The sequence below is a fragment of the Protopterus annectens genome, chromosome 5.part0 (genome assembly GCF_019279795.1).
Source record: "Protopterus annectens isolate FY-2018-M chromosome 5.part0, PAN1.0, whole genome shotgun sequence".
NCBI lineage: Eukaryota > Metazoa > Chordata > Ceratodontiformes > Protopteridae > Protopterus > Protopterus annectens.
The window spans coordinates 829129064-829147546 of NC_056735.1; the positions used below are offsets into that span (position 1 = coordinate 829129064).

General features: G+C 34.9%; 1 protein-coding gene across 1 annotated transcript in view; it reads left to right on the forward strand.

Moving 5' to 3' along the window:
• Positions 1-18483, forward strand: part of LOC122802849 (vitamin K-dependent protein Z-like) — a 342162-nt gene that overhangs the window by 142307 nt on the left and 181372 nt on the right. Inside the window, exon 4 of the mRNA XM_044072639.1 lies at positions 2061-2174. Within this exon, the coding sequence (XP_043928574.1) occupies positions 2061-2174 (114 nt within the window). The remainder of the gene's footprint in view (positions 1-2060; positions 2175-18483) is intronic.

An 18483-nucleotide genomic window follows, 5' to 3' on the forward strand; every position in this document is an offset into this window, starting at 1 on the left:
CCCATAGCTTCTGCCATGCTTATACTGAACCGCTCCAACTCAGCTCTGCTAACATGCTCAGTATACTCTTGAGCATTGTTTTAGGGTCTCACCATTATCAACCTTCATGGAAAGTCTACTGTCTTCACAAAAATCATTACAAGATGGACAATGTTAGACAATACCAGCCCATCAGGTGTTACAATCCAACCTCTTAGAAGTAACAGTGCTTTTGGTGGAGCTGTTTTTGCTTTCTTTTTTATGTAGGCTTTTTGGTCTTTTACTATTGGCTTTCACTCTTCTTAAGTTAGGTGTAGTCTACATCAAGATTCACTTGCCAGAAATGAGTGCAGACAACATATCCCTTTCCTTGCATTAAATATCCCTTGATGTGCTCCTTCAACCTTGTGTATAGCCTACACAACTTAGTTCCAGTCAGAAATTATAAACAGTTAGCTCCCTGCCCACAAAACAATTTCCTAAATTATTTTCTGGCATTGACTTTGGAACATTCACAATTCTGATATTGCCTACACTAGTCTATTTTTCTAAATCATCATCATTATTTAACATCGTAATTCTTAACTGCTGTTTAAGGTAAAAAATGACACCTCCATTCTCTTCATGTTTTTTGTCGCTGTCTCTCTTTCTTGGTCATGTATCCTGACTATTTCTTCCATTAGCATATCATATCATATTCCTATTGTACAATCAGGTTTGAAGGGGAAGTTACTTTTGTTAATTTGTCCTTCACTGCCATCAACTTCATCTATTTTTTTTGTTAAAGTTCTGTCTCCTCTGTAGCTTTTAGGGTACATGGAGCATCCCCCATCTTCACAAAGATCTTTGATTTATTTATACCAACAGATACTTGTAAATGTTCATCTATAAGAGACTACAGATATCATAACAAAAAAGCATTGGTTATATAGGACTCAAAGCCACAACTTACTATACACTCTAAAAAGTAGGATGAGATTTGTATAGTGGTGCAGTGAGTAGCATTGTAGACACACAGCAAGCGGTTCTCCCATTCGATTTACAGCAAGTGTGCCATCTTTACAGATTATGCATCTTGTCACTGTGTTTGTGTGGGTTTGCTCCATTTTCATCCCACATTCTAAAGACATCCAGAAGGGTAGATTTGGGCTCTAAATTGTCTGTAGTTGTGCATGTGTGATACAGAAGAAAATCCTGGCAACCTACCTCTATTGTCCCCCACCCCTTTTCCTTGAAAACACCACGCATAGTAGTAGCTGTATGTGGGGTCATTCTAGGAGTCAGATATATGACTTATAAGAGAACAGGTGGGAAGCTTGTATTACAGATCATCCATAATACCAGCTTTATTCACTTTATCAGAAAAATATACATTTTGGAAACTTGATAACTGCAGTAATTATGCAGGTAACAGGTATAGTCTAAAAAAATATAATACGTAGTAATATATCATGCTTGTTAGAGTTCTCAATTATACAATATTTACATAATGCATGTTTTGCTAATTAAATCAAATGTTTTACTTAAGCCGTTGTAAGGGTTTAATGTTTATATGACAGTGGAGATATACATTTTAAAGCACAATAGATAAGTGCTACATAAAATTCATTTCTGGTCTCTGTAAGTTGCCTGGGCAAAGTTTGTATGTTCTCCCTGTGACCGCCAGGATTTTTTGCAGACTCTTTTTTTATCACATGACCCTGAGGCATTATAAAGCAAAAAGCTGTCCTTAGCTTTGTGCTGTATATCTTTTTTCTTTGATCTGCACTGTGGATATTCCTTAGGCACATTAACATTAACAGGTAAACTTAATACAGTAAATAAATAATGCAAACTTCTTTCATATGACAGCAGACTAAGTTTTCTTTATGGTACAATTATGGGATGATAGTGAATTTCCTACAGTAAATGTAAAAGAGGAACCATGGCTACAAGTTTTCAAAGTTTTACTGGTGATTATTATAAACTGTATACATGTCTGTGATTGTCCGGGGACTTAACTGTATTTTATGCTTTACCTAATTGAGGGAATTAAGTTATCATTAATATAATATAACAAAATCATATGTGTTCCTTTCTAGGGGGCAGGCAGTGTCTTTCATTTCCTTGCCTGAACCAAGCAACATGTGAGGATACTATTCGTAGTTTCAACTGTACTTGTGCAGAAGGCTTTGAAGGCAGAAACTGTGAATATGGTAAGGAGATTTAATAGTCATTTATCATTTATCTTATGTAGAATGATATAGGTGATGATATAATGTCAGAAACTGGTTAATAAATTTTGAACTACAGTTGTTCGTATATGTGAAACTATCAAGAGAAATGAAAAGTTGCCAATTTTGTGACCAGCTCCTGAAAGGGATATATGCTTTTATTTGTTTCGCAATGGCAGCACCTCTTTGCCATACATTAGTGACACTCTCTAATCTCTATGACAATCGTCTTTTACCATCTGGCTAGTGCACTACTCATACCAGGGATGCCAGTTGCATGCAATATGGCTAAAGGCATGGCTGTCCTTCACAGTGAATAGACAGAGAAAAAACCAAAGATTTCTAGTATTTCTTTATTTCTTTATTTATTTACTTATTTGTTTGTTTACCGGGAAAGTACAGTGGGCCAATAGAATTAATTTTCAGTGGAGCCCCAGGGAGAAAAGCTCCACAGTACAAGATATAATTACAATGGAATTGCAAAGAAATTACAACTTCATTTACAATGAAATAGTATATATATGAGTGTTGAGATGAACCTGAAACAGGAGCATCTTTGAGCAATAGTACAGTCTAATTCAATCAGTTCAAGGGAAGTATATTCATGGCTAATTGCAACTATAATCTCTATATACAGTAGTACAATTTGATATGAAAAAGTTGATGATAAGAAATATGGTGGTCTACATACTCTAGGGGGGCTTGGTGCAAGTACACTTCCAGCATGAAGAAAGGTGGATAAGAAGGCACATTTTGAAATGGGAGGGGTTTTGAGTAAAGTTTAGTAAAGTTGAGTATTACATTTTCCAGCCTGCAGCATGAAGCACAGTTAGTTTTCTCTATGCATGTTTCCACCACCACACTGGAAATATAAAGTTATTAATATGGACCATATCTGTTCCATTCTTCTCACTTATTTTCTGCTATGAATGGCAATCCATCAGTAGCTTCCACTGTTCTACATGGACTAGAAACTCCAAACTGCACATTAAGCTACACCAGGAAAAAGAAAGGTACACCCTCCCCCTTGAGGGTAGTATATTAGGGAGAGGCTTCTCAAATTTACCCCACCTGCCCACTGGAATTTGTTCTCTGATAATAGCTCATGGGCCACCAGAATTGCAGATAGGACCTGTCACCCTCTACCTCTATGTCAGCAAACCCACAAAAGGCATGCATTTCTAAAGATGGCATAATTCAAAGACTATGCATAGTGTTTCCTTCAAATTATTCTACTTGTGTTTGCAACTTAATGTATCACATACCTAATTCAGTAAAGTTAGATGATTTTATGCACATTCTCTTACAAATTAATGAAAAAATATATTTTGATAAGGGTTACCAGCACTGATAAACTTTATGTCAATTCAAAAGCTTTATAGAATATTTTACATAGGTTCCATTAGATTCACAGATATTCCAGGGCTACTGAGTCTCATGGTCAGTATCTCCTTGCCAATACCCTCCTTCAGGCAGCACTTCATTTCTTCAGGAGGGCCATACTGGACAATCTTTGAGGAAATGTGTGGTTACCAATCCAGTCTATGTAAGTCACACTGCTTAACAAGCAGGAGAAGCACCACCATGTTCTATTTATCTTTCCTTGAAGAATTTGGTCCCTGGTTCTATTATTGGCAGAGCTAGTAGTGCCAGAACACATGGGTCTCTAATGGTTTGACAAGTGAGACAGAGATCTCCCCTCAAAAGTGTATAAGACACTGGCTAAAAGGATAGAGCTTCCAACCTCTCTTGGTAACTCAGAAACTTTAGGCCTGTAATTTTGTTTTTGCTTAGGAATCTTGAGGGTTTTTTTAATTATTAATTAATTAATTAATTAATTAATTAATTAATTAATTAATTTGTTTTACTTATTTGACATTTGTTTACTGGGAAAGTCCGACTTGGCCAGAAGGAGAAAAGCTCCACAATCACAATCTTTGAAAAATCTAGGAGAGATATTTTAAATCACAAAGTATCATGTTGCACCAAAAAACATCAAGCACAGATATTTTAAATCACAGAGTATCATGTTGCACTATAAGAGTGAAAAATGTAATGAGAAAAAAAAACATTGAACATGTGTTTCATAGTAAAGTCCAATAAAAACAATAACATGAGTTTGAAAAAATATGTGAGGCAAAGCTCAGTAGCCATATTATTTGTTACACAGATTAATATGTGATAAATGAGACCTGAGACAATTATAATAAGATATTTTAAAGAGATATAAGAGATTACATTATTAGAGACAGTGACCAGAAATTGAGTGATGTCTTAGTATGAGAGATGATGTTCATATTATGGTTATGGAAAGAAGAACGATAGAGAGAAAGAGAATATAAAAAAGATTGCAGGGTAGGGTGTCTTCAGAATTCCAAAATGTACTTGGCACATCATGGCTGAAATAATAAAATAACTTTAATAAAAATAATAAAATGTATATGGTGAGTGCTTTCACAGTAGAACACACTTCTTCATTCCAGTAAAATTACAAAGTGTAGCACACCTGCATTTAAAATCAGAAACAACCAATCAGCTACAAATAATCAAATGAAAATCATTCCCATCTGATCAAAACACTCAAAAAGTGCACAAATCAAACAACAGAACTGCACAACATAGCCAATCAAAATCACAAGCTATGTGAACAAATCAAAGTTCAATTTGAGCCATAGCAGCCAATCAACCTAAAGCAGGAAGTGTTAGTAAGCTAACCAATCAAATAAGTATCTATGAACACAAATCAAAATAAAGATCTAGGCTGCAACGGCCAAGCAAATACAACAGGTAGAAACATATTTAACAGATAAAGCTTCATTTAAACCAAGAAAGCTGTCAGCTTTTAGACACATGATCCATTTAGGTTCAGCACACTGAATCCTATTCCTTATATCACTGCCCCTTAAATTTAAGTGAGCAACTTATAAATAACTTCAAAAAGTGTAAATCTAAAGTTCTGTAATTTGATTTCTGCACTTTTTGAGTGTTTTGATTAGATGAGAAAAAATTTTCTGATTTGATTATTTGTGGCTGATTGGTTGTTTCTGATTTTAAAAGCAGGTATGTTGCACTTTTGTAATTTTATTGGTCTGAAGAAGTGGTCACCATATGCATTTTATTATTTTTATTAAAGTTGTTGTTTTATTATTTCAGCCATGGTATGCCAAGTACATTTTGGAATTCTTACACATTTTACTTGTGTTTCGGCTTAAGCTTTATTTGGATACTGATTTTAGTTTTGTTGTTTGTCTGTTTGGTTGTGTTATCATAGGACATGGCTGAAGGACTTAAAACTAAATTAAAATATAATCCACATAGAGGGATTTCGTTGTATTTGGATCACCTGCAATGTCTAGTGACTCAGGATGCTAATCCACTGCTATTTGTAACTGCGGACATGGCTAATAATGATGTGAGGATGGATTCTGTGACTGATGAGATTTTTATAATTTGCATAAGAGAACTGGAACACAAGTTGTATAGATATAAATGCCTTCAATGGCAAAATCTTCACTTGGAAGCTACTATCCATCACAAGGTTGTCCCTCGTGGGATAAGGGTATTGAAGATGCTGACATACGGTAACAGCTATACAGAGCTTCTTAAGATATGGCAGTCATTGAATTTACAAGTGAGCTTTGAGTATATGAATTTGTTAATTAACTTTTTTAAACCAGAGAAAAAGTTGCTTTTTAATGAGATTTTTAAAATTAAGAATGGTATTTCCACTAAATTTGATACTGAGCAGCAGAAGTTAAGACTTGATGAGTTATATGATAATCTAGCTGCCTATAAAGCTAGATTGCAACTTGCCATAAAGAAGAAATTACAGAGAGACTTAGCTGATTTTAGTAAAGGGTATGTCTTTGCTTAGCCTCATGAGAAATAGAGTTTGAGGAAAAATGCCGATACTCAGCGGGAGTCTGATGTGATAACACAGCATGAGGCTGATACAAGTGTCCCTACTTGTAATGCAGGGTCTGCTCTCACTGATGTACATGTCAGGTGACATACAATCTTCAATAACTGTTTCTAATGTTTTAAGTGGCAATACTCATTTTCCTTTAATATAGCTTCTTCCCATAGAGACAGATCACATGAGGGGGTGATCATGAAGTCGTCCAAGAAGGACGTGTTTGGTCAGTGAATCAGAGCATCAGGACACATGCCATGAACACAAGGACCAAAGAATGAATACTTTAATAATAAGCATCTCCTCTTTCCTTCTCACTGCTGATTAGATGAACCTTTTAAATACATTTGCAACTGTTTTCCAGGAATGTTGGTTTCAGTTTGATGTTCCCACAACAGTTTGCTTATGTTAACCAGTTTTATAAGAAACCAAGCATCTTTACACCTGCACCACATCCCCTTGCTGAAGCATCCACTGCTGTTTGTGAAGATAATTTGCAAAAAGCCTTAGCTGAAGGCTGTAAAACTGTATTTTATAATTTATCTGAAGGTGAATTGGCTGCATTGAAAATACTACATAGGAATCCTCATCTGGTGATTCATCCAGCAGATAAGTGAGGAGGTATTGTACTTATGGGCAGGCAGCATTATTTGTTCAAGGTGTGTGAAATGCTATAAGATGGTCATACGTATAAGCGCTTGTATAGATATCAGTTGATGGCTTGATTAAAAGATCAATTTTTACTTGTATGACATTCATATGACATGTTTGAGTTTAGAACTCTATGAGTATTCCACTATTGAACATGCTGTCATACCATTTTTGTACAGTTTACCAAAGGTTCACATGAATCAGAGAGATCCACCCATGCTTCCCATTGTTTCCAGTCAAGGATGGGCTACTCAACACCTCTCTATTTTTGCTGAGAAAACCATTAGACCAATATTGGATGAGACTCCCAGTGTTCTTAAGGATACTAAGAACTTCCTTTCGGATGTCTAAGCTTGGTACAAAGAATTAGAAGTGAAAGAATGCTTGTTGTTTGCAACCTTGGAAATTGCCTCTCTCTTACTAATGATTTAGGCATTGAGAATGTTAGAAATTTTATTTTCACATGCAGTGAGTTGTCTTCAAATAAAGTATTACTGATCTGTATGTTATTGGGGTTGATTTTGGAGAAGAATGCCTTTGTGTTTGAACAAGACTTTTATTTACAATGTGTGGGCATGGCAATGGATACTGCATGTGCCAATTCTTATACCAATTTAGTTTTGGCACAGTGGGAACATGACTTTATCTATGCCAATAATCTATATGTTCATAATGTAAGTTATTGCAAACGTATTGTAAATGATGTCTTTCTTGTATGGAAGGGCAATTCTGAGAGACTTATGCACTTTATGGACTATCTGCATTCTGCTACTACTTTTTTATGTTTTACGCATAATTTTTCTGTGGACTCTATTGAATATTATGGTCAGTAGAGAAGCTTTAGCTAATGTTTCCACAACAATGTATAGGAAACCTTGTAGGAAGAATAATATCCTGCACATATCTAGCATGCATTCTAGACACATAGATAAGAATGTGGTTAAGGGGCAGCTACTTAGACTATCTAGGTTACACAATGATGGTAGTCGTGCTGCTGAAGCATTGAGAATGGCTGCAGCTGAGTTTGTTGCTCATGGTTACTCCAATAAAAAAGTATATGAAATTATGGAGGAGGTTATCTCTATGAGAGAATTGCTACTCCTTTTCTTGATGATCATCATATTACTAATATGCAGAATGAACATGCTGCTCCTGGCGCTAAAATACTGTTAATGCATTCTAGCAATATTGGGGGAGTCTGTGACATAATAAAGAAGAACTTATCCATCTTAATGACTGATACAATACTGAAAGAACTTGTGGGTCCTGTGCCTAAATTTTCTTTTCACAACAATGTTTTGTTGAAAAGACAACTATGCTATAGGGGTTTTGACTGTGAAGCAGCCTGATTTGTTTGTGAAGGCACATTTCCTTGTAGATATTGCAGTGCATGCAGCCACATTTGGGTTGGCAGTTATTTTCTACATAAACCAATGAATTATAAGGTCTTTTTGAATTTTTACGTTGACTGTAGGACAATGAATGTTGTTTACTATGCGAAGTGTCAGGCTTGTGAATGTTTTTATGTAGGGAAGATGAATCGCTCTTTTAAAGACAGAATTTTAGAACACATTAATGATATATGTAAAAGTTGTAGCAACAACACTCTTGTGAGGCATGTGAACTACTATGGGCCTAATCATATTTTTAGATTTTTAGTTTTAAAAGTTGTTCACTTAAATATGAGGGGCAATGATATAAGGAATAGGACTGAGTGTGCTGAACGAATTGAGTCATGTGTCTAAAAGGTGACAGCTTTTCAGGTTTAAATGAAATTTTATCTGTCAAACCCGTACTAAAGAATCATGGTTTGAGACACTAAATTTACTATTTGTTTAGTTTCATGATTATACTTTGCTATGTATGAAAGCATTAATCTCTGTTGTATTTGACTGGCCGTTACAGCCTAGATCTATATTTTGACTTGTGTTCATGGATAGTCATTTGATTGGTTAGCTTACTATGAATGAAAGAAACACTTCCTGCTTCAGGTTGATTGGCTCTTATGGCTAAATTTGAACCGTGATTTGTGCACATTGCTAATGATTTTGATTAGCGATGTGGTGCAGATCTGTAGTTTAATTTGTGCACTTTCTGAGTGTTTTGATTGGATGAAAGTTTTCCTCATTTGATTATTTGTAGCTGATTGGTTCTTTCTGATTTTAAAAGCAGGTGTGTTATACACTTGGAATTTTACTGATCTTAAGAAGCAGTATGTTGTAATGTGAAAGTGCTCACCATATACATTTTATTATTTTTATTAATGTTTTATTATTTCAGCTGTGGTGTGTCAAGTACGTTTTGGAATTCTTTCTTATTTTTTCTTGAGTTTTGGCTTGAGCTTTACCTGGATACCAATTTTAGTTTTGGTAGGGTGTCCTCAGGTAGCTTAGGTAAGTAGGTAGGGAAGAGAAATAGGTAGAGGAAAGGTCTGCAGAGATGAAGTTGATAAGATAAGTTAGTGGGAAAAACAAGAGACTGGAGTAGAGGAGGAGACTGGAGAGGCTGGAGAGGGTTGTGAAGTGTGATTTAGGTTGAAGGCACAGGAGCAGGTCTAAGATTTAGTAAAGTATTCTTTTAGGGAGTATTTAAAGGGTAAGACAGAAATAGTTTTGGTGGTTAGAGGTAAGGAGTTCCATTTTTTTGTTACTGTGTATCAGTATAGGCTTTGTCTATTTTCAGGGGATTTATTTGGTTTATTTATGCTGAGAAGTTGTTCACTTTCTGATCTAAGAGTTATTTTAAGGAAACACGTGTTAAAAAGGGTAAGAGCTTGGCAGGCTAATAGTTTGTGTATGATTTTATGAACTAATAAAAGTTGAATGTAGGAAAGGTGTAGGGGGAGTTCCAGAAGGCTAAGCATAAGCAGAGCTTTACAGTGATGGGTAAAGGAGGTTGAATTAGAAGAAAACTTGACAATTTTGTTGCAGCAGCTTTCAAGTTTTTTTTTTTAATGGTGGACTGTAAATTGGTTAGAGGTAGTGCTCTATGGAGTAGGGAGGGGCAAAGCATAAGTTTTGGCTTTAGTAATTTTTGTGGGTGTGCTCAGAAAATGTTTGTTTATATATAACATGCCTAGTTTTTGATGTTTTTTTTTTATACTGCTTTGGATGTATAGTTATGTTTAAGATTAGCATCTGTTATGACTCCTAATTGTTTGGTATTGTGGGCTAATTGAAATTCAGTGCCATTTGCCAGCAAGTTTTTGAAAGATGCTTTGTTAGGAGTGTGAGTTTTTGGGGTAAAGAGGAGGGTTTTTTTGATAGTTTAAGTAGGAGTTGTGATCTTGTAAGCCAGGTTACAATGGGATGACAGCTTGTTGGGTGATTTCTTGGAGGTGTGTTAAAGTACTTGAAGAGAAGATGATGGTAGAGTCATCTTTATATTGAATCAAGTTGCTTTCACAAGAAGATTAATGTAGGTTATTGATAAAAATATTGAACAGTAGAAGGACAAGGATGGATCATTGTGGGACTCCTGTGTAAGTGGGTAAGATATGCAGATATTGATCCCTGCAAGTTTACAGCTTGTTGTCTGTTGGCAAGGTAGCTACAGAACTACTGAATAGATGGAGATGATAGACCCAGACTGGATAGCTGACTGAAGTGTTTACTGTGAGAGTCCATTCAAAAGCCATTTATATATCTAGAAATACTGCAGATGAAACTTTAAAGAGTTGAGAGCTTTATTGACCATGTCTGTAAATGATAGTAATGAGTGGATGTGCTGTGGTCTGGCCAAATTCCATGTTGGGTATTGGTGATTAGCTTATTTTGTAACAGATAGTGAAGAAATTCTTGATGAATACATCTTTGTAGGATTTTAGAAAGGGGAGAAAGGATGGCTATGGGACAGAAACTTGTAATGTCAGTGGAATTACTTCCTTTATGCAAAGGGATAACATGGGTCATTTTCTACAAGTTAGTGACAGAGGATTCTGTTATTGATCCATTAATAAGAATGCTGATTGGGTATGCTATTGCATCTACAGTTAGTTTTAAGTATTCCAAGGGAAGGTTATCAGCTGAGGAGGAACACGATTTTAGTTTATAAAAAAGCTTTTTTTATGAGAGTTATAGGCACTGGTTGAAAGGTAAAGTAGGTGAAGTTGTCTGTATGTGTATTGGAGAGGTTGCAGTTAGGTGAGTTTTGCGAAGGAAATGTGCTAGGGTCTAAGATAGGGGAAATTAGCTGAGGAGAAGGGAGTATGTTAGGTGAGTCTGAGGTTAAGTTGGATATTATTCTATGAAGTATGTATTGAAATGGGTAGCTGTTTTAAGAGGGGGAATGTCTAATTATGGGCTTGGACTTTTTTTGTACCTTGGGTTGATAAGAGAAGATAAGGAGGACTAGAATTTTTTAGGGTTGTTTTTATGGCTGTCTTGTAGGTGAGTATAATAAGACTTTTCTCTCTATTAACTTGTTTCTTGACTTGATTTTATAGCTGTCTGAATCGTTGCCAATTTTTGTCATTTTTATTGTTTTGCCAGTTAATCCACACTTTGTGTCTATCTTTCATAAGGAGTTTACATTGGTTGGCGAGCCATGGGGTAGGGCTGTTTTTAATTATTGTTGTACACTGTGGGGCCAAGGTGTTTTGTTAAGAATATTTAGAAATGCTGCATTGAAGTATTTAACTAGATTATTTAAGGGGAGTCTTTTTAGGATGGATCAGTGAGCTGCTTTCAGAGCTTCAATGAAAGACTCATTGGATACATTAGAGAGATTATAGGTAGTTTTGAGCTTATATTCTTTTGTTAGTTGTGTAATACTCTTGTGGATATAAGCTGGCAGGTGGTCACTTAGTGTATTAGGAAGGCTACCTGAGGAGGTAAAATTAGAATGGTTGGTAACCAGGATTCAGTTCAGGATATATTTGTGGGAGTTATTTTGCCATATTTTGTTTGTGTATTAACAAGGTGAGTGAATCCAAAGAGCTTCATGCTATTGATTGTTGAATCTGCAGATAAAACCTGCCAGTCAATGTTTACATCACCCAGAAGGATAATTTCATTTCTGATTATATCTGCTATCCAAAAAAGTATGTTTTCAAGTATTGGAATGTTCTGTCCTGGGGATGTAAAGCATAGCAATGTATATGTTCCTGACTCTATTAAGTTTTAGAAATGAGATTAAGATTTTTTTGCTTTTCCAAAATTTGGGATTGTGCCTATATTGGGAACTACTGTGAGCATATTTGGGAACATTATATGTATTCTACCTGCTTTTGATGTATTCTGTTAAGCCCAATAATATTATAAACAGTGGTAGTATTTCAGCATATTTTACTTCAGGTTTTAGCCATGTCTGTGTTGTGGCTAGGATGTCTGTGTTGAGTTTGGTCATCAAGGCATGAAAATCTGTGATTTTGTTGCATATGCTTCAAATGTTTACAGTGACCATTTTTAAACTTTTAGCATATATTCTTTGATTAGGTGGGTTGACTGGAACCTGGCTTTGGGTGGATGTCACCACACTGACATGTGGTGGAGAAAGATGGTTTGATTATTGTGGCATTTTTTTTAAAAAAAAGATGGGTATAAGTATTACCTTGACATTAGGACTGACATTTTTTGTTTATATTTTGGGGTTACAACAGTGGAATAGAGTTATGGGAAATAAGCTTGAACAGATTTTTGAGGAGCTAATGAGAAGATGATTGATAGGTGAGGATGAAGTAATGTTTGAGGGATGCTTATTTATTATTAGTACTGGTGGGGGTGATAGAAATGAGAGGAAGAGGATTAATAAGGTGTTACAGGAGGAAAACAACAATGTTAGTGTTGCAGAATTCTTACAGTGTGGTGCGGCAAGGTAATACCCATCATGATAGTGCAGAGAATAAGCAGATTGTGAAGGGAAAGGAGCAGAGTTAGATTTGAGAAGATATTTAGAACAGAAGTGGGTAGAGCTGTATATCAAGAATTGTTAGTTATGTTTAGTGAGGTACATACAAAAGATGGTGTTATCCTCAGTCATTGTCCTGATCAATGCTAAGTAAAAGAGTGATTACATCTTTAGATCTTGATAGTCTTCCTTTGCAATTAGCTGGGCTAAATAAAAGGATTTCCTGACAATTGTTAACATGATGGCCAAAAGACAGAAGAGCTCATCCATGTAGCTATATTTTTGTTTTTAGAGGTGTATTGTCTAAAGAGTACAATAAGGAGAGAGGTTTTGTTTTAGCATTTGGTTTCAACCCATTTTTAGTTAACCAAGTGCATTGCATGACCACATCTACAGCCTCAATAATCCTTTTGAAGAAATTTACCAGATTAAATAGACAATATCTACCCTTCATAAGGCCAAAATATTGAGTGTCAAGTCTAAAATATAATATATTCCATAGCTTTGCAGATGAGCCCTGTAAGGATGATAGGTCTGCAATTACCTGGATTGGCTGTAAGGTCATCCTTAGTTAAGGACATCACCAGTGCTGTGCACCAATCATCAGGGACAAAATCAGCTGCTAAACTAAAGTTAAACAGTTTGAGGAGTGTATCTGCAGGGCCATGTTTAACAGCATTAATTAAGCAATGAGGTATATTGTTAGGCATCATGAAGGAAATATTTTTCATTTTAATTAACACTTTTAGTAAGTAGTCTTTAGAGATAAATGTGAGAGCAAGGGGTTTGGATATTGAAAGGCATGGAACAGACATCTCAGGGCTGATATTGACTATATCAGTGGAGTCTGAATAGGTTGCCCAATTATGAATACGTTCTGAGTAATGTGGATTGTTTTTTTAATTTTGTAACATAGCTAAAGAAGGATTTATAATTATCTTTGGTTTCAGAGGGCAGCCTAGGTTCATGCATTCCTTTAGTGGATCTGATAGTATTCTTCATATTTTTTTTTTGTAATGTTTTTGATGTTGTCTTTCTGAAGATGAGTTTTGGATCTACTAAATAATTTAATTCATTAATGCCTCTAGCAGCCTACCCATAATTTGCCTTCCAGAGCATTTTCTGAAAATTAAACTTAAAAAGCATAAGACAAACAAATGTACATATTTTGTGAACAATAAAAGGTATCAAAAACTGAACAAATAGCAATGTTATCACTAAGAATTATTCATTATAATAATAATAGTGCATTTTATAGCCTTTCCATAAATATTATATTATTTCACATAACCACAAAATTATAAGTTTTGCAAAATTTTCACAAATTGCCATATCTTGAAATCTATACAACCTAGGCATATATTGTCAGAACATTTTTATTAACCAGAAATAAGCTTTCACGTTACAACAAAAAAAGTTCTTCCTTGAGTGCATGTTCATTTAGATATTTACAGAAATATGAAAACTTAAACTTAATTGCATAATTAGCAATATAAAATAACAATAAATATCTCTCAAGATGTGCACCTTATAGTGTAAATATCAAAGACAGTTTTTTTCTACTGTGAGTAAGGTTTCACTTGATGTCATGCAATCATAAGTCACTTGTTTTTTGAAGTAGTAAATATATATATAGAAATATTGTTTATTTTCATAATTACTACCAAGCAACCTGGAATATCTAAGATACAGTGTGATATAAATGAACATTAACAATACATTTTCTTGTCTTAAACCATGGTATTTTACACTATATCCTTCAATAACATATAAAGCTCTTGGTTATGGAAATATTAAAATAAAAATGAAATATGAATAATAAGTGGCAAACAGTGATTAACTTCTCTACTGCAGGACATCCTAGATTGACAGTCTTAAAGGCATTATGTTAATAACTTCTTGCCCCTTCTAATGCTGTCTATTATTAGGTGATAAGTCCCTTAGTTAAATAAGCCAGAACCTAAAAAGGTCTGGGTGCCATCAGGAGCTATTCATGCAAAGTGGAAGTGTACATAAAAGGCACTGTAGGATCTAGTGAGTTTTTTTTTCTCTCTCTTTTCTTGTATAGTTTATTGATGGTAATAGACCACCAGCATGGTATGTTTTGGAAATGCCCATGATACTTGGTTCTGGTAGGGACTGCTAGCTCTATGCATTTTTATGAATGGGTGTATAATTCTAAGGTCTTCAGGATTCAGGAAAACCTTCAGGAATGTTCAAGACTCCAGTTGTTAAAACTTCAAATTTATGTGGTTGACAAAAAAAGTCAAAGTGAAAAATTAGAATATCATCAATAATTCTCTCTCCAAGATCATACATCACTGGGAAAAGGGCATACTATTTTCTCCACATGATGCACAACTTTATAGTTAAACTGATTTAAGTTTTTTGTGTGTGTGTGTGTGTGTGTGTGTGTGTGTGTGTGTGTGTGTGTGGGTGGGGAGGACTAATATTTACCAAAAAAAAAGACCAAGTTGTAGGGTGTGGGATTGCAGAGGGTTTCCATCAGCAACACAGATGCTTTTTTCTAATCTTCTTTCTATTGCATTTCTTACCATTTCATCTTTTAATCGTGTGTGTGTGTGTGTGTGTGTGTGTGTGTGTGTGTGTGTGTGTGTGTGTGTGTGTGTGTGTGTGTGTGTGTGTGTGTGTGTGTGAGGAGTGGGGGGTGAGTGGGTGGTGTACTACTGAGTGGACTGTCCATGTGATAAGGTTGTTAAAGTCAGGTTTCATCTGCCTGAGCTGGAGGCAGCTTAGTTAGATGTAAAATATTCAATGGCACTTACCAAATAAAGAGTAGGGGTTGCTGCCTTATTAAGATATATATATATATATATATATATATATATATATATATATATATATATATATGTATATATATATATATATGCTACTTACACATTATTCTACATCATTTACATATTTTGCAACTCCATATCCATCCTATTTACATATTTTTTACAATTTCTTCATCTGTAATACAACACAGTTTTTAACACCATTATTGGATTATCACTTAAGACACAGGCAAACATACAGTTATATAAATGAAAACAAATCACATCAACATGTTGACTTGTATACAGTTATCATCAATCCAAGATTATATAATTTGATCAATTCATGCCTCCCCTTAAACCTCATTCCTCCCCGAAAACATTATTCTGCATGTATGGTTCCCATAATTTCCATTTTAATAGGTTATTTACTCCTACCTTTTTAAAGATCCCACCTCTACTTATTTTATCTTTGTGACAATATTGTCTGCATCAAATATTTTTGGTTTAGAGTTTGATTTCAAATTTGTACTAATTGCTATTTTTGGCAGTCACCAGAATTAAACTCAATAAGGAATCACTATGTCTAATACATTTAGATCTTGTACCCCAGCTCAAAAATGATTTCCTTAGTTACGCCCATTTGCTCACTCAATATTTCTGGCAGAGTACTCTGCATATAATAATTAAAGTCTGCCAACTCATTATACTCCTATCACATATGTTTCTAGTTACCTCTTGATTCTCCATCACACTTCCAACATTTACCATCTACCTGAGGAGAAATTCTTTGGAGACTGCTTGTGGTATAAAAGTACCTATGCAAATGCTTTCAAGCAATAATCCTGAATCTTCCAGGCTTTGTATATGTTGATGAGTCATACATATATCCTCCCATTGTTTGCTTGTGAATTGCTTATCCTTTCTCTCATCCCAGGCTTTTGTAAAGTCCTCTGATTGATTTCTAAAACCTCTACCAAAGCAGGTCTTCCACTTAGGATTTCCCTGTCCCTTTACCTTTGCCTACACTCTGATATAAATCCCTGATAGAGAAGGCAGTATCTAGCCTGCAGTCAAAATGTCTTCTTGGCCTCTTCCCACTCTATTACCTCTCTTAGTCTCTCTTTAGTTATTTGCTCCCAATACTTTATTTCCTTTCCCAGATTTATCCTGTAAATTCCAGACCCCTCTTGTCTATTCTTTGTACTCCTTCTGTTCCACTAATTGCAGTCATTCCTATTGGCAGAATCTCCTATTTCCATTCTTGTGTTTGATTTAGTTCTTAGAATTATTTCTGCTATTTTATAAATATAATGTTATGATTGTCTTTATTCTCCTTAAAGTTCTGCATTGGAACCCTCACTGTCTCTTTATTTCTTGAGTCCCAACTTCATCTTATTCACTCTCTTCTTTGAATTATAGCTTTCTGCTTGTGCTATGTATATGAGGCTTAACTGTGCAGCTCTAAACTACCCCTTCAAATCAGGTAATTATAAACCACCTTGCTCTGTTAGAAAGATTAATTTATCCCACTTGACCCTTACCACCTTCCCCTCCCATTACAATCCTTCTACTCTTTATTTATTAATTACTATCCACAACTACTCCTCTGGTTGATGAAAATATGCCTGACTTTTATATACAATTAAAGGGGTTAAAAACATTTCCACTGCTTTTATCTTGCTATTCATATCCACAAACAAGAGCTTCAAGTTTCTCAGTTTTTGTATAAACTTTTGTTTACTCTCTTCCTACATATCTTTACCAACTGTAACAGAATCCTTTTTAACCTATACTTCATTTTATCATGTCTCCATAAATATGGGTATTGCTAAACCAATTCATGTGAGGGTACATGTTTTACAGCTATTTTCTTTGTTTTGTCTTCATTAAGTTTATATACTGAACAGACTTGAAACTGTCTCAGAATATTCCTCAACACTGATATGCCCTCTTCTGGTTTTATCAGGTACAGAATAATATTGTCTCCAAATAAAGCCGACTATTTTTCATTACCATACTAATTATACCATTGAATTTCTGAGTCCCTTATTTTCTTTGCCAATGGTTCTAAATACAATGCAAATAACAAAGGGGAAAGGGGATACTCTTGCCTGGGTCCTCATTTTAAACACACCTTAGCAGAGAGGAACCCTCTCACTTTAATTTTTGCCTCTTATCCCTCATATATCCTCCACATTAACCTTATTATTGTATCAGGGAATGCAAAAGCTTCAATTATCCTAGTGATAAAATCCCAGGTTACTGTGTTGAATGCTTTCCCTGCATCAAAACCCACCAAAAACATCAGTATTTTCTTACATTCTGCTTCTTTCTCTCTCTATTTCGATTGCTCTATTAATGTTGTCAAAGGTTTGCCTCCCCCCACAAAACCACATTCATCCATATCTATCAATTTTGACAACACCTTTGCCAATCATTTAGCTATTATAGATATAATCATTTTATAATCATGATTTAAAATTGAAATGGATGTATATAAAACTGGGTCTGATAGGTCTTTACCATCTTTAGGTATTACAGTCACTACAGCTTTATTCTTGGTCACTGGTGCTTCCTTTCCATTTAAAATGCTGTTAAACAAACCTACCCGATCAGTATCACTTTCTTCCCTCCTAGCTTCCAAACTTCCACAAGAGCACCTTCAATTCCAGGAGACTTTCTTGAAGATTGATTATGCACCACAATTTTTTTCTCACCTCTTCATATCTTACCTGGTAATTGTTGTGCCTCATCTACCTCTAACCCTGTCATAGCTAAGTCTTCCATAAATGTTTCCATTTGTGGTTTTTGTTGATTTCCACATTCTTCTGCTTTATGCAAATTTTCATAACATTTCTTTTTTTTTTTTTTTTTTTTTTTCAAAACAGGTTTATTGTTTTAACATACAAGAGAAATATCATAACAATTTTATACAAGTAATTAAAAATAGATACGATTATAACATTCAACAAAACAACTAAAGTATTTACAAAGACATCCACTACAATCAGATTAATTAATTAAACTAAAATACCATGCTATTGAAATTAGGACTTTTTTAACCAATTTTGTAAATTATCCCATACAATATAATAAGATG